Source organism: Chrysochloris asiatica, unplaced genomic scaffold (genome assembly GCF_000296735.1).
Source record: "Chrysochloris asiatica unplaced genomic scaffold, ChrAsi1.0 scaffold00054, whole genome shotgun sequence".
NCBI lineage: Eukaryota > Metazoa > Chordata > Mammalia > Afrosoricida > Chrysochloridae > Chrysochloris > Chrysochloris asiatica.
This window is the reverse complement of record NW_006408572.1, coordinates 14,239,718-14,259,219: the sequence shown is the minus strand read 5'-3', so window position 1 is coordinate 14,259,219 and position 19,502 is coordinate 14,239,718. Positions and strand designations below refer to the sequence as shown.

The following is a 19,502-nucleotide window of genomic DNA, read 5'->3' as shown; positions in this document are numbered from 1 at the left end:
GCCATCAGTCTCCATGCCCCTGAGACCAGATGACTAGATGGTGCTCAGCTAGCACTACCAACTGCTCTGAAAGGGATCCCATTAGAAGGCCCAGGGTGTAGCAGAGGAAATGTGGAGCAAAACTCAAAATAATAAAACACACTGGACTTCTTGGTCAGATAGAGACTAGTGGAACCTCAAGACTATGGCCTTGGTCATTCTTCAACTATCTAGAAGTGAACTCAGCCCAACGGCTCCATTTTCAGTCAAGCAGTGGACAGGTATAGTGGGGACAACAACACTAACAAAGGGCAGCATTTACCAAAGGACAAAAGTCAGAGTGGCTGGAAATAGAGGAGGCATGGGAACAGAAACCAGACAGGGAAAAAGAGAGGTAATGCCACATTGAGGGAATTGCAGTCACGGAGAGAAAATGAAATATGTGATTTGTTGAACTTAAAACTGATGATGTGTTCTGTAGATCCTCAGTCAATTCCATTCGCAATAAAAAATTTGTAAGAGATTGACTCAAGATAAACCGTACAGTGATCATGCCTCATTAATATAACAAAGACAATCTGCTTCCAATTGGAATTATAATCGTAGACATGTTATTGCTAAGTGCCATCAAGTCAGTTCCAACTCATAGCAATCCAGCATAGGGTTTCCAAGAAGCAACTGGTAGGTTTGAACTGCCGTTCTTGTGGTCCGTGATCCAGTGCTTATCCTATAGGGTCACATCAGGACTCCAATCACAGACACAGAGGTTAATATTTACAACACACATTATTTGGGGGGCACAATTCAAATCATAATGTGCTTCTAGGCTAAGAGAGATTAGGAAGAAAGTCTTGGAAAACCACTTCTGAAAACTAGCCAATGAAAATCCTAGAGATCACAACAGCACACTGTCCAGTATAGAAAGGGAGCCTTACATTAGAAGACATTCACAACGCACATAGGGAGCCCCAGCTATGGACTGCAGCATACCAATGATGAGGAAATTGACACAGGACCAGGTTGATTTAATGGCAACTAGCAACAGTCCCGGTGTGGCGCTGTGGGTTAATGCGCCAGACTGCAAAGCCGTTTGAACTGCAAGGTCGGCAGTTCAAACTCATGAGCTGCTCCTTGGAAACCCTCGTCAGGGTTGCTATGGGTCGGAATTGATTCGATGGCACTCAACAACAACAACAACAAAAACAGTTCTGGTGTGGCGCTGGAGGATAAGCACTGGACCACAACGTCGGTTTGAATGGCAAGGTCAGTGGTTCAAAGCCAACAATGGCTCCTTGGAAACCCTATACAGGGTCGTTTTGAGTTGGAACTGACTCGACAGCACTTACAAACAACAGATACATATTTATACACCTAAAGCAAGGCTTTTGATTAAATATGTTGGATAAACCGTTGTCCAAGAAAAGGAAGACCCCCAATGAGATGGATTGGCCAAGTGGCAGCATCGATGGACTCAAGTATGGCAACAATAGTGAGGTTGGCCCAGGATTGGGCAGTGTTTCGTTCTGCTGTACATAAGGTCTCTATGGGTCAGTACCGACTGGAAGACACCTAACAACAAGAAAAGAGTCAAGAGACAAAGAGACTCTTGGGAGGGAGATGTCCACATACCTTAAGCACAAAGTTGTCCTCAGCCTGCAGCTTCAGATCCAGGATGGCTTTTCTAACCAAAGCTTCAAAGTTGAGATCTCTCCTCCGGGGGACATCCAGGGCAGGAAAGAGGTCCCCAATTAGACCCATGAACACTGGCATGTCATCGGTCACAATCTTGGGGATGTTAAAGTCTCTCAAAGAGCGCATCAAGACCTGGTCCTCAGGCCGATCGGGGTCTCCTCGCTTCAGGGACCCCGCTACCACGAGGACAGACTTGATAGCCCGCAGGCCCCAGTCATAGTGGTCCTGTGGGATGATACTGTAGGTTAGAACAGAGTCTGATGTGTACAGGATACCACGCTCTCAGGCTGGTGTCCACACAACTGATGTCATTTCACGTCCCCGTGAGGGTCAGGGTATTTCTTATGGGAGAGGACGTGTGACTAGGAAGACTGTGATCATGGAAGCCTTGTTCCCGGTGGGAACTTGCTGCTGGTTCTTAGCTGGGATGACAATACGCAAGGGGTAGGAGTCAGGGAGACTAAGCTTTTCTAGGTACTCCTGTGCATTCAGAAAGAAGAAGGATTGTCAAGGCGGAAGACTTGTGGCTGTCCCTTCCACCAAGAGATTCTTCATCCAAGGCATACATTAGAGGTACTTTGTCATGTTTTATTAAGATATTATTCCTATTGTGGTTGTTGTTAAGTGCTGTCGAGTCAGTGTCGACCCATAACAACCCCGTATAGGATTTCCAAGGAGCAGCTGGTGAGCTTGAACCATCGACCTTGCAGTTCAAACGACTTTGCAGTCTGATGCATTAGCCCACAGTGCCACACCAGGTGTCAGTTATGTAGTATAGAGTCGGTTCCAACTCATATCGACCCTGCACAGGGTTTCCGAGGCTATTAATCTTTATGGGAGCCTCATCTCTCTCCCATGGAACAGCTGGTAGTTTTGAACTACTGACCTTCAGGTTAGCAGCTCGACTCATAACCACTACACTACCAAAACTCCTTATTCCTATAACATGGGGGCATTCAGATTCCTTGAGAAAAAAAGGTTTCCAATAATAATAATAATCATTCCTCAAAAATGTCTTCAAAGGCAGAGGACCCACTGGTCACAAGTTCTGACAGCAGAAAGCACACTAGTGAGGGTGGACTCTGCATCCTAGAGCAGCATGGGGTGGGAGTGGGGGTGGGTGGGGAAGGAAGAAGGTAAAGTCTGTGGTTCAGAGCAGATCTCACAAATTCAAACACATCGAGGTGGAAATCCCTGCTTCATAACAGATGATTAGTTAACTAAAGCTGTGATAACATGCTACAAAGAAAAACTTGAGCGTGCAATGAAAAACAAGAACATGGTGGCTGCACCTGGACTGTGAATCACACTTTGCTGGAGAAATGATACGTAAAGAAGGCCTGAGGGGGTAGAACATGGCCAAGCACAGATGAGGGAGAAATGCTGTCAAGGAAACAATGTAGTCAGGCTGGAGGAAGCAGTATGCCCACCGGCTCAGGGGAGGCGAGACCATCCATTTTAAGGAATTTTAAGGAGTCTTGGTGTGGTGCTGTAGGATAAGCAGCGGATCACAAGGTCAGTTTGAATCACAAGGTCAGTGGTTCGAACTCAACCAGTTGCTTCTCTGAAATTCTATACGGAATCACTATGAGTCGGAACCGACTTCACAGCACTTAACAACAACAAGGAAGACCAGTGTAGGTGGAGCATAGCCCAGTAGGAAGAGGTTGTGAGCTGAGGCTGTTGAGGAAGGCAGGAGAGAGAGAGCAGCATTTTCAGAGACAGACTGGTCCTGTCTCAAGGTCAGTGAGGAGCATTTGTAAATGAACGCTCTAGTTGGTGAATGAAGAACTGAGTTAAGAACCTAAAGCAAGGGCTACAGGTACTTGGAATTAAAGTGGTAGCAAAGGTATGGAAAGATTTATTTGAGATGTGGTCAGAGGGCAGAATCAGTTCGTGATCAGAAGCAGGGCTAAGGAAGAGGAAAGCATCAAGGATAAGTCCAAGGTTCCAGAATTAGCAAGTGAGTGAGCTCTATGCACTGAAGTAAGCAACACAGGGGGAAAGGCTGAGGTGGGAGACGGTGTGGAAGATCAGCTTTAGGTGTGCTGAACTGAAGGTGTTTTATAACCCTGCGGGAGATGCTGTACAGATCATTCAAACTATGGGGTTAGAGCTCAAAAGGGAGATGTTGGGGCCCGATCTACAAAAATGGGACCCTATAAAAGAGACGGGGGTAGAGAACCTAGAAAGAGGCTACATTGAGAAAAAAAGGAAAGCTGGAGTATAAAGAAAATCCAAAGAAGGTAAACCATTGTGGGCAGTGTTTACAAGGCTCGGAGGGCCGGCCTGTGTTATGTCAGTGGAGAAGATCAAACCAAGAGAAGCTCAAGATGAAGACAAAATGTACTGGGAACCATCAAGGGGATCTTGTTCAGCTGCCCTGTCGGGGACTGACCTGGACATAGTTGTGTTGTTCACGAGTATTTGGTTCACGAGGAGGGGAGATCCAGCGGCGATAGAGATAGCAAAAGAATACACAGACAGACAGAAGGAGGGGGACAATGAGGCACCCCGAAACCAGGGTGGATGCATCACTGGTGGGCAGACTTGGGACTACAGGCATCGTGGCCTCTGCAGGCAGCAACTCACTGCCTTGCAATCTTTACTGCATGCCCTCCAACCCGTAATGCACACCTGGGACGGCCTGCGTCTCGGTTTTATTTAGGGGAGGAGCTTCACACCAAGCTGGGAGGGACTAAAACAGGATACAGCTAACATCAGTAATTTTCCAGACACTCAGGTAACTTTACATCGTACGTCGCTGGTTCGAATCCCAGGCCCGCAACTTGGTTTCTCAGGCTCAATTAACATATCTTTAGCCCCTGAGCTCAGTTGGGGCAAAGTGAAAGGGAAGGCCAAAAGGCTTGGGCGGAGTCCCACTGTTTCGGCTTCCTGAGCCAGGTTTTCAGGAACTTGCCTGAAAAGCTAACACCTGGGACAGATTTAGGGAAGATGGCTTTTTTTGTCTGTAGAACAAAGAACTGCAAAGTAGCCAAGATATTTTTAGTTAATCATTTGGAGGAAGGCTTGACCTTTGAAACCTTTACAGTCGTGGGCTTTAGGAAAATACTACATTTATCTGTGGACATTAAGGGCTCATGTTTGGAATTAATAAATATAACTGAACACTAAGATGAAAAACAATTTGCTATTAACTGCCAAGTGGCTAGATCTGTTCCTCAGAGCCTGCGACCTGTAACACTCGGGCCTATAGGGCCTTGAACTTCTGACCAGGCTTACACGGTCTGCAACACTGCCCTTTCCACCAAGAGATTTTTCCTTCCAAAACATACATTAGAGGTGCTTTGTCATGTTTGATTAAGGTGTTACTCCTTTATCGGAGTGGAGAAGAAATTGAAGTTGTCATTAGTTACATTCTGCTTGGATCGGCGATCACCATCCATGGAAGCAGCAGCAAAGACGTCAAACAATGTACTGCTTTGGGTAAATCTGCTGCAGAAGAATTCTTGAGTTCTAAAAAGCAACGATGTCACTTTGACCATAAAGGTGCATCAGACCCAAGCCATAGTCTTTGCAATGGTCTCACCTGCATGTGAAATTTGGAGAGTATAAAAGGAAGGCAGAAGAAATAATGGTGTTGGTGAAGATGATTGAATGATGAACTGCCATAATACAAAACATTTAAGTCTTAGAAGAAGTGCAACCAGTCAGAGGAGAAATGTTCTTTAGATGAGAGGATAGTGAGTCTTTGAGTTGCTTATTTTGTATACATCATCAGCAAAGACTGATTGATGGAAAAGGACATTGTGTTTGGTAAAGCAGAGAGTGGATCCCATGAGATGGATTGACACAAGAGCCACAAGAATAAACTCAAACATAGCAGTGGTCACGAAGACGATGCAGGACTGGGCAGCGTGTTGCTTGGTTGCACATCAAATTACCATGAGTTGGACGGTACTCCACAGCAACTAACAACAATCACCTATAAGGGGACCCTATCCTAAGCAGTTTGAGTTGAACTGCTGAGTGTTAGAGAAGAACATGAAAAGTACCATGGACTGCTAGAAGACCAAACAAACCTGTTTTGGAAGAAGGACAGCCAGAACGCTCTTAGGAAGCCAACATGGCCAAATTTGTACTCTCATACTTTGTAAACATTATCAGGAGGGACAGTCGCTGGAGATGGGCATCATGGTTGATAAAGTGGAGGGTCAGCGAAAAAGAGGATAACCCCCAACGAGATGGATTGACACAGTGGCAGCAGCAATGGGCTCAAGTGTAGCAACTACTGTGAGGTTGGTGAAGGACCAGGCAGTGTTTTATTCTGCTGTGCGTTTTATTCGCTATGAGTCAGTACTGACTCAATGGCACCTAACAACAACAACAATCCTAACCAGATGCAGCGATAAGAGTGGGATTACCTAATGCAAACCCTCTCCTTCCAAACCTCACTCCCACCTCATGTTCCTGTAGGGAAAGGTCATGCCAGCCAAGGACTTCCATTGGTCACTACAGCGTTCCTCCTGGACAACTGGTGTTCTATGAGCTGTTGCTAAGTATTTGAGTAAAAAACGAGTCCTGTGGTCACATAATTTTGAAAATGCTGGGCAAAACAAATGGGCATGCATCTTAATTGTAGAACTTTTCTGCTTTTCTTATGTGTATGAACACAGTGAATCTCTCCAAGGAGGCTCTCATACATTGGTCACAGCATGCCGCTAGAGGTGGGCTGTCTTCCCAGGGAGCATACCTGTTTGGAGAGAAGCTCTTTGCACAACTGGTAAAGGGTGATGAATTTTCTGGCTAATAAACGGGCTTCGATGAATCCTTCAGCCACCAGCATGATTTCACAGATCAACTCAAAGTCTGGAACGACCATTGCGCAAGGCCTGTGTTGAGGAAAGCAGAAGGCAGAGACTGTTTTGCAGCCACAGATATGAAAGGGAGATTAGAAGACAAGAAAGCGGGCTTACGTCACAGTGGAGGCACGTATGAGTGCAGCAAGTCATGGGAGGACCTCAGTGATTATTTTGCCCAAGATCTTCAATGTATAGATGACTTCATGAAGGATGACGGAAGTGAACTGCTTTGCCCAAAGCGATAAATAATTAACAGGTAGAGGCAGAGTTGGGTCTGTAACCATGTCTTGAAACATGAGAGTTTACTGTAGGCAAAGATTAGTAAGGCAAATTGTCTAGAATAGACTGGGGTTAAGGTGGAGGAATCTCTCATCATCCTCAAGATGTGTTGTGTCTCCTCCAAGCCTCGCATCAAGACTTGGTCCTCAGGCTGATCGGGGTTGTTCTGCCTTTACTTGCACACAAATATCAATATTAAATGCTGAGATCTAAAGGTAGGTATCTATTGTTGTTGTTGTTGTAAAGTGCCGTTGAGTCGGTTCTGACCCATAGTGACCCTGTATAGGGTTTTCGAGGAGCAGTGAGCTTGCAGTTCAAACGGTTTTGCAGTCTGGCACATTAACCCACAGCGCCACACCAGGACTCCAAAGGTATCTACTAAGAGCACCTTAAACCCAAATGGCATATAGGGTAAAATAGAGTGTTAAAATAATATTAATAAATCCAAACCCACCTCCATTAAGTCAATTCTGACTTATAATGACCCTATATAGGATTACCAGCTAAATCTTAATGGAAGCAGAGAGACTAATTTTTTTCTTATGGTGCATCTGATGGGTTTGAACTGCTAACTCTGAGGCTAACAGTCCAGTGCAACCAGGCCTCCTTACATAAATACATTAAAAATTCCCCAACTAAACCCATGGCCACTGAGTCAGCTCTAACTCTTAGCTATTCTGTTCAGGGTTTTTCAGGTTGTAAATCTTTAAGGAAGCAGAAAGCCTCATCTTTCATCTACAGAGCAGATGGTGGGTTTGAACTGTTGACCTTGTGGTTATCAGTCCATTGCTTATCCTACAGCACCAATACGTGGTTGTTATTGTTAAGTGCCGTTGAGTCGGTTACAACTCATAGCAACCCTGTATAGGGTTTCCAAGGAGCAGCTGGTGGGTTTGAACTGTCGACCTTGTGGTTTGCAGTCCAGTGCTGATCCTACAGCACCACACCAGGATTCCACAGCACCAGTATAAATATTATATATATATACGTGTGTGTGTGTGTATGTATGTATTTTTTACCGTGATTTTTCTCTGTCTCTAGACACATTTGATTCTAAAAACTACTTATTTTCATTAATTCATTAGGAGCCTAGAGTTGTTACATTTGCATTTCTTTAATTGCATTAACATGGTGTGGCACTGTAGAATAAGCAGTGGATTATTAACCCCAAGGAGTCCTGGTGTGGTGCTGTGGGTTAATGCGCCAGACTGTAAAGCCATTTGAACTTCAAGGTCGGCAGTTCAAGCTCACCAGCTGCTCCTCGGAAACCCTATACAAGGTCACTGTGGATCGGAATCGACTTTATGATACTTAACAACAACAACAAATTAACCCCACTGATGGAAATTCAATCCCACTGGCCATTCTTTGGAAACCCTATACTGGGTTATTATGAGTTGATGGCACTTAACACTGATATAAAAAATTGGAAAATAAAAAAGAATAAACTTCCATTTGAGAACAGTTTTGCTTCAAATTAGTGTACCTTGCATTCAAATTCAAAGTGCCAACCAAATACTCACATTTTCAAAATAAGGCTAAATGTATATCCAAACAAAAGAATGCAATGATGCCACATAGCCTCGCCCCAATGGTATGGTACTGTAGGATCAGCACTGGACTGTGAGCCGCAAGGTCAGCCATTTAAGCTCATCAGCGGTACATCAGAAACCCAATTCAGGGTTGCTATGAGTTGGAACTGACTCGCCAGCACTTAACAACAATAATGCGATGGACGTAATGTCATGGAATGGTACAGACAAAACTATTGAAATGGCAATAGTTAGATATTTATGAACTGAACACAATAAAAGTATAATAAATCTGTAGAAAAATGTTGGAGTGTGGTAACTCCACAGGATAAGCACCAGCCTGCGAACCAACAGGTCAGCAGTTTGAGCCCACCAGCTGAACCGAGGGAGAAAGAGGAGACTTACTGCTCCCGCAAAGATTTTAAACCTCAGAAACCCAGTACACGGTCACTATGAGTCAGAACCAAATTGGTGTAGTGGTTACAAATTGGGCTGCAAATCTTAAGGTCAGCAGTTCGAAACTACCAGCTGTTCCGCGGGAGAAAGATGAGGCTTTCTGCTCCCATAAAGATTTACAGTCTCGGACACTCTATAGAGGGTTGTTATGAGAAGGAGCTCTGGTAGCGTAGTGGTTACGAATTGGACTGCAAACCTTAAGGTCAGCGGTTCGAAACTACCAGCCGCTCCGTGGGAGAAAGATGAGGCTTTCTACTCCCTTAAAGATTTACACCCTCGGAAACCCTGTACAGGGTCGCTATGGGTCGGAACCGACTCGATGGCACTTAACAACAACAACATGAGTCAGAACAGACTCCACAGCACATAACAACGACAACAGCAGCAGAAGGAAAATTGCTTAATGTCATGGGAAAACATTAATTCATTAAAGCAAGATTCTAAGCTGAGTTCAGTATGACCCAAATGTCAAAAAGAAAATTAGTTTTGCTGTGATTTTTCTCTACTGCTAGACACATTTTGATTCTAAAATTTCTTATTTTTATTAATTTACTAGGAGCCTAAGGTTGTTCTACTATGAGAAGGGAGAATTCTTTTTTTTTTGTCAATTGGTTAGACTGATTACCTCCGGATGACAGGCCTATGGGGAGGTGGAAGCAAAGGCTCTAGAATTAGACTGAGTTCAAAGGCTAGTTCAATGCTTACTAGCTGAGCAACCCTGGGCACTTTGCTGAGTCCCCTTTTCCTCACTGCACAATGGGGATTCTATTAGTGGTCACCTGAAAAGATTTTTGTGCGCATGAAATGCAAAGGTATAAGCTGTTTTTTTAAAAAAAATTTTGCTCTTTCTTTTTCCAATAAAAATATTTCTTTTAAACTCACGAGAAAATATAAGAATAATTCATATCAAGGTGATGTTGTTGTTGTTGTTGTTAAGTGCCATTGAGTCGGTTCCGACCCATAGCGACCCTGTACAGGGTTTCCGAGGGTGTAAATCTTTAAGGGAGTAGAAAGCCTCATCTTTCTCCCGCGGAGCAGCTGGTAGTTTCGAACCGCTGACCTTAAGGTTCGCAGCCTGATTCGTAACGACTACGCTACCAGAGATAACCCACCTCATTTACTGTTTGTGATATGTTGTTAAGTGACGTCGAGTCAGTTCTGACTCGTAGCGACCCTGTATAAGGTTACGAGGAGCAGCTGCTGGGATTGAACTGCCGACCTTATAGGATTCAGTGTTGATCATACAGTACCACACCAGACATCCACTTAAGGCTTATTTAATAAGCATGTTGTGTAAACAAACAACACACAACTACGTGCACCAGTTTAAACAGCAAATTTGCCATTCGAACAGGCTCTTAGTTAAAGTGGACATTGCTTAAATTAGGAGATGCCCACCCCACACGTGTGACATAGGGACCCGCCACCACAGCAGTGCTTTAAAAATGGGAGAGAGTAGAGTACTCAGACAGCTTATCAGTGGCCTGCCTCTTCATCCTCTGAAAATCCATGAAAACCTGTTTTGAGTCCAAACACAAGGCAAACAGCTTTATCAAAAGCTCCTCATAGTTTCTCTCTCAGGAAACTCACCAGGAGCCTTCAGCATCCTTCAAGGATCTCTTTGTGAGGCTGATTTCTCTTTTTTGAAAACAGAATCGAGACCCCAGCTCCTGCTGGAAAATGCATTTATGTTTTCTTATCAAAATAAAAAAGATTTAAAAGAGTGGCAATAGCCACTGGAGGCAGAGGTGAAATAAAAGATGGGCTCTCAAGCGTTGTGGGTAAGAGTGTAATTCGGGACCGCTCTGTTTAGAAAGCAATTTGCCAATGTGTATCAAGAGCCTTAAAAATATTCCTACCCTTTAACTCGGTAATTCCACTTCTGGGAATTTAGCCAAAGAAAATAATCGTGCATACAGGAAAAACCATTAAAGGTTTATATACAAAGCTGTATATGGAAGCCTCATCCATAAACATTTTTTAAATGTTTGAAACAGTATTAATACATCACTATAGGGGACTACTTAATTATACTAGTTAATTAAATACATGGACTACGTATTTAACCCAATTATATGCCATCATAAAAGGAGATTTATTAAGGATATATAGTAAAATAAAATATTTATGCTATTGTTATGAAACACTACAAAATAAAAACAGAACAATACAAAATTATATAGAGACTCCAATTGTATGGACTTTAAAAAAACCGCAAACAAAACACGTACTAAAGAAACCAGAACAAAATGAAGCAACTGTCAGTAGCAGCGCCATTAAAAGTGTTTGCTGTTTTTAATTTACTTTTCTATAAGTTCTACATTGTCCCCACAACTCGTGCGCGGGCTTGGTGCTGGACGCAGCTCACCTGAAGAGAGCCTTGAGGTTTTCAGGCAGTTCTGTGCGGCCTGCGTAGCCAGGGTTCATGGTAATGAAGATACCAACTGAAGGACTGAGGCTAATCTCCTCCCCAAGGAAGTTGAAACGCTGCTTCTTATCTCTGATTGCATCTTGAATGCTTTTTACCTGGTGAACAAATCAGTAAAAAAAAAAAAAAAAATCTGCCTCCAATACCATCCCTGGTTCAGGTGGCAGCATTACATGGGAAGCCATGTTAAACATGACACACATATAACTGTCCTGTAACACCCTGGACCTTCACTAACAGGCTCTGTTGTTGTTGTTAAGTGCCATCAAGTTGGTTCTGACTCATAGTGACACTGTATAGTGTTTTCAAGGAGTGGATGTTGAGTTTGAACCACCATCTTGTGGTTTAAATCAACCACGACCACACCAGGCACTGGTGGCATTTAAAAAAAAATTATATGGTCAACGTTCAACCATGATCAAGAAACGTCACATGATCAAGAACCAATGGTACTGAAGAAAGAAACCTAAACAACACTGAAGGCATGGGTGAAAAATCCAGATCCAGGAATTGACAGGATACACATTGAAATCTTTCAACAAAATGATCCAGCACTGGAGGTGGTGCTTACTAATTTATGCCAAGAAATTTGGAAGGCGCTACCTTGCCAGTCAGTTAGAAGAGATCCATATTTGTGCCCACTCTAAAGAGAGGTGACCCAATGGAATGTGGAAATCATCGAAGAATATGATTGATAATCACGTGCAAGTAAAATTTTGCTTAAGTTAATTCAAAAACCACTGCAACAGTACACCGACGGGGAACTGCCAGAAATTCAAGCTGGAATTAGAAGAGGACGGGGAATTTGGGATATCATTGCTGAAGTCAGGAAGATCTTGGCTGAAAGCAGAGAATACCAGAAAGATGTTTACTTGTGCGTTATTGACTATGCAAAGGCTTCTGACTGTGTGGATCATGACAAGTTATGGACAACATTGCTGAGAATGAGTATTCTGGAACACTTTAATTGTGTTCATGAGGAATCTGTATATAGATCAAGAGGAAGTCGTTCAAACAGAACAAGGGGGTACTGAGTGGTCTAAAATCAGGCAAGGTATGTGTTGGGGCTGAATCATTTCACCATACTTATTTAATCTCTATGCTGAGCAAATAATTTGAGAAACTGGATTATATGAACAAGAACATGACATCATATTGGAGGAGCAGTATTAAAAACCTGAGATATGCAGATGATACAATCATTCTTACTAGAAGTGAAGAGGACTGAAGATGTTTATTGTTGGAAGATCAAAGACCACAGCCTTCAGTATGGAGTGTATCTCAATGTAAAGAAAACAAAAAGCCTTTACAATTGGACCAATAAATAACAGCTTGATAAATGGAGGAAAGACTGAAGTTGTCAAAGATTTAATTTTGCTTGCATTCACAAACAACACTCATGGAAGCAGCAGTTAAGAACTCAAACAACATACTGCATTAGGCAGACCTGCTGCACGAGACCTCTTTAAAGTGTTCAAGAGCAAAGATGCCAGTTTGAGGGATAAGGTGTGCTTTACCCCAGCTGTGGAATTTTCTATAGCTTCATGTTGTTAAGTGCCATTGAGTCAGTTCAAGCCTATAGCAACCCTGTGTAGGGTTTCCAAAGAGCAGCTGGTAAGCTTAAACTGCCGATCTTATGGTTCAAACCTACTTTGCACTCCAGCGCATTAACCCACAGTGCTGTACCAGGACTCCACCTATGTGAAAATTTGACAATGAATAAGGAAGACCATAGAAGAATTGATGCATTTAAGTTATGGTGTTAGTGAAAAATATTGAAAGTACCATGGAGTTGACTCAACGGCACTTAACAACAACAACAATGGTTTGCCAGAACAAACAAATCTTTGTGGGAAGAAGTTCAGCCAGAATACTCCTAGAAGCTAAGATGATGAGACTTCACCTTTTACACTGCTGATATGTTATCAGAAGGGACTAGTCTATGGAGAAAGACATCATGCTTAGTAACGTGGAGGGTCAGCAAATAAAAGGAAGACCCCCAACAAGATGGACTGGCACAGTGGCAGCAGCAATGGGCTCAAACTTAACAACAATTGTGAAGACGGCACAGGACCTGGCAGTGTTTTGTTTTGTTGTGCAAAGGGTCACTATGAGTCGGACCTGACTCAATGGCACCTAATGATATAACAACAAAGAATTTATGCAGCGTCCCTGGTGGTGCCATGGGCTAGACATTGGGCTGCTAACTGCAAGGTCAGTGGTTCAAACCCATCAGCTGCCCCAAGAAAGAAGTAGGCTTTCTGCTCCATGAAGATATAGTCTAGGAAAACCTATATAGTAGGGACACTATCGGTTGGAGTCGATTAGATGGCACTAGGTTTAAAGAGGTTAGTCAGTATACCTGGTGGTGCAAATAGTTAACACTCTTGAAAGTTTGGCTATTCGAATCCACCTAGAGGTGCCTTGGGAGAAGGTCCTGGTGATCTCCATCCAAAAAGTCAGCCATAGAAAACCCCATAGAGTACCGTTTTCCTCTGACATGCAAAGGGTCAAGATGGGTTGGAATCAATTCAATGGCATCTGGTTTAAATAGGCTGAGCAGTTTCTCAAATATGGTGGAGCTAAAAGGGATTCAAATTGATGCTTGACTTGGTCAGACCCATATTTTAGTCTACTTACAGTCGTGGCAAGAGCAGACATGAAATTTAATGATTTATTTTCATGCCTGTTTTGTAACACACACAAAATGATCAGCAACAGGCAAGCCTCAGTGTCACTTGAACCAGGTCCCAGACTGTCTTTGATATTTTCAGCATCTCTGGGTTCTCAAAAGAAAACCTTAACATCGAAGACAATCTTGAGGCTTTTGAATAAGCCTCGATGATGTCCGCTAAGTCCAGGGTGCTAGAAGAGTGACAGGTATCCTATTTCCATGGAGATGAGGCTGCATGTGTGTGTGAGAGAGAGACAGACAAAAAGGGCAAGCCTCTCTCCGTGGACTGACTGGAAGTGTGGGTGTTTTCCAGGATGCTCCACAATTAGGATTCAGTTCCATTCTCAAAGTAAAACTCGAATGACTGAAGCTATTGAAACTCAAAGAAATTCCTGCAGGGCTGAAACTTGTATTCATTGTGCAGAATGTCAATGCTATTCTGGCAGCAGTGGTCTCGAGCACCCAGTCTGGTGGCCTAACAGACTGAGTTCTGTCTGTTCTTGCGGCGTCTATAAGCACAGTTCTGCCAGGGACACCTCATCTTCCTCATTACCCTGCAAAATATGTAATTGGCAAAGGCTGACTACTTGGTTCCTGTTTTTCCTCGTTTCTCCCAACCACACAACATACTGAGTGCTCCCCTTGTTGCAGAGCCGGGAGGTGAATGTAATTGCCCTCTACAAATTGCTCTGGTAACTTTGGGTGAATGTTGAGGCAAGAACCAAGGATCCTTTCTGTGTCTTGTTCTGACTCAGCATTCCCTCCTGCAGATTTGAAGCCCAGAATCTTCCCTCCCAGCAAGAATTTATGATGCACTGTAGGCTTGGAGGCATCTGGGCTTTTGTGTGAAATTCTGTAGGGGTGCTGTTGGGGAACAGTGTTATGCCAGCACATCAGTGCTAATACAAGTTTCTGTGAGTTTGGTTTGTACAGGAATTCCCTTATTACGTTAACAGCAACTGAGGACCACAGAACAAGCTGTTGGGCTTTCACAGTGGCTACTATCCTAGAGGCTTTGATGAACTTCAGGCCCTGGAAAAGTCCAGACGTCTTTTGGAGGCCAGGGTGAGATGCTGGCGGACTGGGATCTTACAGAAAAGCTTGTGAGTACAGTCAGGTGGAAATACACACGCAGGCAGGGGTAGTTATTGTTAGGTGCCATCAAGTTAGTACTGACTCACAGCGACCCTATGCACAACGAAACACTGCCCGGTCCTGGGCCAACCTCACAATCGTTGCATGCTTGAGCCCACTGATATGGCACTTTGCCAATCCATCTCGTTGGGGGTCTTCCTCTTTTTCTCTGACCCTCCACTTTACCAAACATGATACCCTTCTTCAGTGACTGGTCCTTCCTGACAATATGTTCAAAGTATGAGAGACAAAGTTTGGCCATCTTGGCCTCCAAGGAGCACTCTGGCTGCACTTCTTCCAAAATGAATCTGTTGGCTCTTTGGCAGCCCATAGCACTTTCAATATTCTCCTCCAACACCATAACTCAAAAGCATCAATTCTGCTACGGTCTTCCTAATTCGCTGTCCAGCTTTCACATGCATATGAAGTTAGATTGATATTTAAGGCTGCCAGGAAAACTCCCCATTCATGGGTGCCTCTTTCTCCATTACAGACACAAAGGTTTCAGATATTTTAAAGCTTCGGGGAATAACAAAATATTCACTGACATTTACCAAGTACATGAGATGGACAGGGGACTATCAGGAGTAATTTACATAATTATCTCATTCTAGCTTCTCAACCGGGCTTAAACCTTCAGTTTACAGATAAGAAAACTGAGGCAGAAGGCAGTGAAGAAATTTGTAAATTGTACTATGGCTCTGTAAGATGCTGGCATTTGAAGTTGTCAGGGGGGCACAGACAGGCACTCCCTGCACTTATGTTTTCAACTTTCAGTTTAAAATTGGTTCAAAATAAAAAGTTAAAGGGGAAGAAAGAAATTTGCCTCAGGTCTAGCGGTTGGTTAGTGGGGCAGCCCTCATTTATAACAAGCAATCTGGTGCCAAAGCGAGAGCTGGAAACCACATCTCTTACAGAAGGAACACGGCAACAGCCATGTACTTGGTTCTCAGCAAATAGATATTTGTAGGGTCAGCTAATGTCAGGGTCAGCCGTTCAAACCCACCAGCCGCTCTCAGAAACCCTATGCAGGGTCACTATGAGTCAGAACTGAGTGGGCAGCATACAACATACATATATATGGTGGTGGTGGTGGCGTGCCGTGGAGTTGGTTCCAACTCATAGTGATCCTGCATTGGGTTTCTGAGGCTGTAAATCTTTATGCGAGCAGAAAGCCTTATCTTTCTAGCGTGGAACAGCTGGTAGTTTCGAACTGCTGACCTTGAGGTTAGCAGCGCGACTCATAACCACTACGCTACCAGAGCATCACACACACACACACACACACACACACACACGGAGTCCTGGTGTGGTGCTGTGGGCTAATGTGTCAGATTGCAAAGTCAGTTTGAACCACAAGGTCGATGGTTCAAGCTCACCAGCTGCTCCTTGGAAACCCTATACAGGGCCACTATGGGTCAGAATCAACTCAACAGCACTTAATGGTATGGCACTATAGGATAAGCACTGGACTGCTAACCACAAGGTCGGCAGTTCAAACCCACTAGCTGCTCTCAAAAACCCTATACATGTTCACTGTGATGCAACAGCACACAACACCTCTCTCTCTTTCTACATATATGTATGTGTGTCTGTGTGGCACTGAGGGTTAATGTGCTGGACTACAAGGTCAGTTTGAACCACAAGGTCAGTGGTTCAACTTTACCAGATGCTCCTCAAAAACCCTGAATAGGGTCACTATGAGCTGGAACTGACTGGATGGCATTTAATAACATATGTGGGGGGTGGGGGGGGTGTATATGTTGTTGTTAAGTGCCATCGAGTCAGTTCTGACCCATAGTAAGCCTGTATAGATAGAGTTTCCAAGGAGCAACTGGTGAGCTTGAACCACCGACCTTGCAGTTCAAACTGACTTTGCAGTCCAGTGCATTAACCCACAGTACCACACCAGGATGTGTGTGTGTGTGTGTGTGTGTGTGTAGTCCTGGTATGGCTATATCCAACCTGAATTTAGAGACCATCTCAAGAACAGGTTTAATGCAAAGACCAGAAGAGTTGTGGGATGACCTCAAGAACACCATACATGAAAAAAGCAAAATATCCTTAAAAAGACAGGAAAGAGAGAAAAGACCAAAATAGATATCAGAAGAAACTCTGAAACTTACTTGTGAGTGTAGAGAAGCTAAAGCAAATGGAAGAAATGAGAAAGCCAAAGAGCTGAATAGAAAATGTCAAAGGGCAACACAAGAAGACAAAGCATTATAATGAAATGTGCAGAGACGTGGAGGCAGAAAACAAGAGGAAAAGAACATACTCAGCATTTATTAAGCTGAAAGACATGATGAAAATTCAAACCTCAACCTGAAACATTGGAGGATTCTATGGGGAAAATAATGAATTATGACGGAAGCATCATAAGAAGATGGAACGAATACAAAGAGTCATTGTATTAAAAAGAATTGGTCAGTGTTCAACCATTTCAAGAGGCAGCAGAGGATCAAGAACGGATGATACTGAAGGAGGAAGCCCAAGCTGCCCTGAAGTCATTGGAGAAAAACAAGGCTCCAGGAATAGGTGGACTACAAATTGACCTTTCAATCAACTGATGCAGCACTAGAGACACTCATCTATGCCAAGACATTTGGAAGACAGCTACTTAGACAACATATTTTGAAAGATGCATATTTGTGCCCATTCAATAAATAAATAAAAGGTCACCCAACCGAATGTGAAAATCATCAATTCAAACAATATCATTAATATCACATACAATTAAAATTTTTCTGCAGATAATTAAAAAATGGTTGCAGCAGTCAATGAAAGGGTGTCCAGAAGTGGATGTGGAACGACGGAAGTCATTGCTGATTGTCACATGGATCTGACCCAAAGCAGAGTACACCAAAAAAACGTTTACTTGTGTTTAATTGATCATGCAAAGGCATTCGATTGTGTGGATCATAAAAAACTACTTATAACGTTTTGAAGAATGGGTATTCAAGACCACTCAATTATGCTTATGAGGAACTGGATAGACACCAAGAGGCAGTTGTTTGTACAGGACAAGGGGACACCGAATGGTTTAAAACCAGGAGAGGTGTGCGACAGGGTTGTATCCTTTCACCAAACTTATTCAATCTGTATCCTAAGCAAACAATCCAAGTAGCTGGATTATATGAAGAAAAACCTGGCATCAAGATTGAAGGAAGACTCATTAGCAACCTGTGATATGCAAATGACAGAAATTTGCTAGCTGGAAGCCAAGAGGACTTAAAATAAGTACGACTGGATGAAGATCAAAGACTGCAGCCTTCAGTATGGCTTGTGTCTCAATTTAAAGAAAACAAAAATCCTCACAATTGGACCAATAAATAGCATCATGATTAACGGAGAAAAGATAGATGTTGTCAAAGACTTCACTTTGCTTGGATCCACAATCAGCACTCATGGAAGCAGCAGTCAACAAATCAAATGATGTAGTGCATTAGGCAAATCGGCTGCACAAGACCTCTTTAAAGTGTTAAAAGAGCAAAGATATCGGTGTGAGCAGTAATGTGTGCCTAACCAAAGTCATGGTATTTTCAATTGCCTCATATGCATGCACAAGTTGGACAATAAACACGGAAGACCACAGATGAATCTATGTATTTGAATTATGGTGTTGAAGAATACCGAAAGCACCATGGACTGACAGACGAATAAACAAATCTGTCTCGGATTCAGCACAGTAAGAATGCTCCTTAGAAAACAGGAGGGTGAGACTTAAGTCTCTTGTTTTTTGGACATGTTGTCAGGAGGGACCAATCCCTGTAAAAGGACATCATGCTTGGTAAAGTGGAGGGTCAGTGAAAAAGAGTAAGATCTCCAATAATATGGATCGACACATTCAGCAACAATGGGCTCAAACACAACAATTATAAGGATGGTGCATGGTCAGACAGTGTCTGTTCTGTTGTGTACAAGGTTCCTGTGAGTCAAAAGTGCCTCAAAGGCATCTAACAACAACTTCTTCTAAGGCGCATCTTGGTGAACTCAAACCACCAACCTTTTACTAATGGTTGCTGTGTTTCATAGAGTCGCTTCCAATTCATAGCGGCCCTGTATAGGGTTTCCAAGGAGCAGCTGGTGAGTTTGAACCGCCAACCTTGCAGTTCAAACCGACCTTGTGATAGAGTCCTTACCCTGCAGCACCATACCAGGACTCCTTTTTGCTCATTGTTGTTGTTGTTATTCAGTGCCGTTGAGTTGGTTCTGACTCATAGCGACCCTGTATAGGGTTTCCGAGTAGCGGCTGGTGAGACTGAACCACTGACCTTGCAGTTCAAATTGACCTTGCAGTCCAGCGCATTAAACTGCAGCGCCACCCCAGGACTCCTTTTGCTTATTAGTGGGGTGCTTAAACGGACTGTACCACCCAGAGATTCCTAGGAAGACTATTCTCATTGATAGCCTTCTTCTCAAGTTCTGGGTTTCAAAGTTTAGACCAATGAAATCCAAATGTCTGGGAGTGGAGACTGCGCATCATTATCATTCTGAATTACTGAGGC

General features: G+C 43.3%; 1 protein-coding gene across 1 annotated transcript in view; it reads right to left on the bottom strand.

The window, feature by feature from the left end:
* The window catches only part of DNAH9 (dynein, axonemal, heavy chain 9), a 556,281-nt gene that overhangs the window by 315,403 nt on the left and 221,376 nt on the right, over window positions 1-19,502 (bottom strand). Inside the window, exons 29-31 of the mRNA XM_006863433.1 lie at window positions 11,130-11,287; window positions 6,386-6,524; window positions 1,609-1,896 (exon numbers count right to left, since the gene is read on the bottom strand). Of these exons, the coding sequence (XP_006863495.1) occupies window positions 1,609-1,896; window positions 6,386-6,524; window positions 11,130-11,287 (585 nt within the window). The remainder of the gene's footprint in view (window positions 1-1,608; window positions 1,897-6,385; window positions 6,525-11,129; window positions 11,288-19,502) is intronic.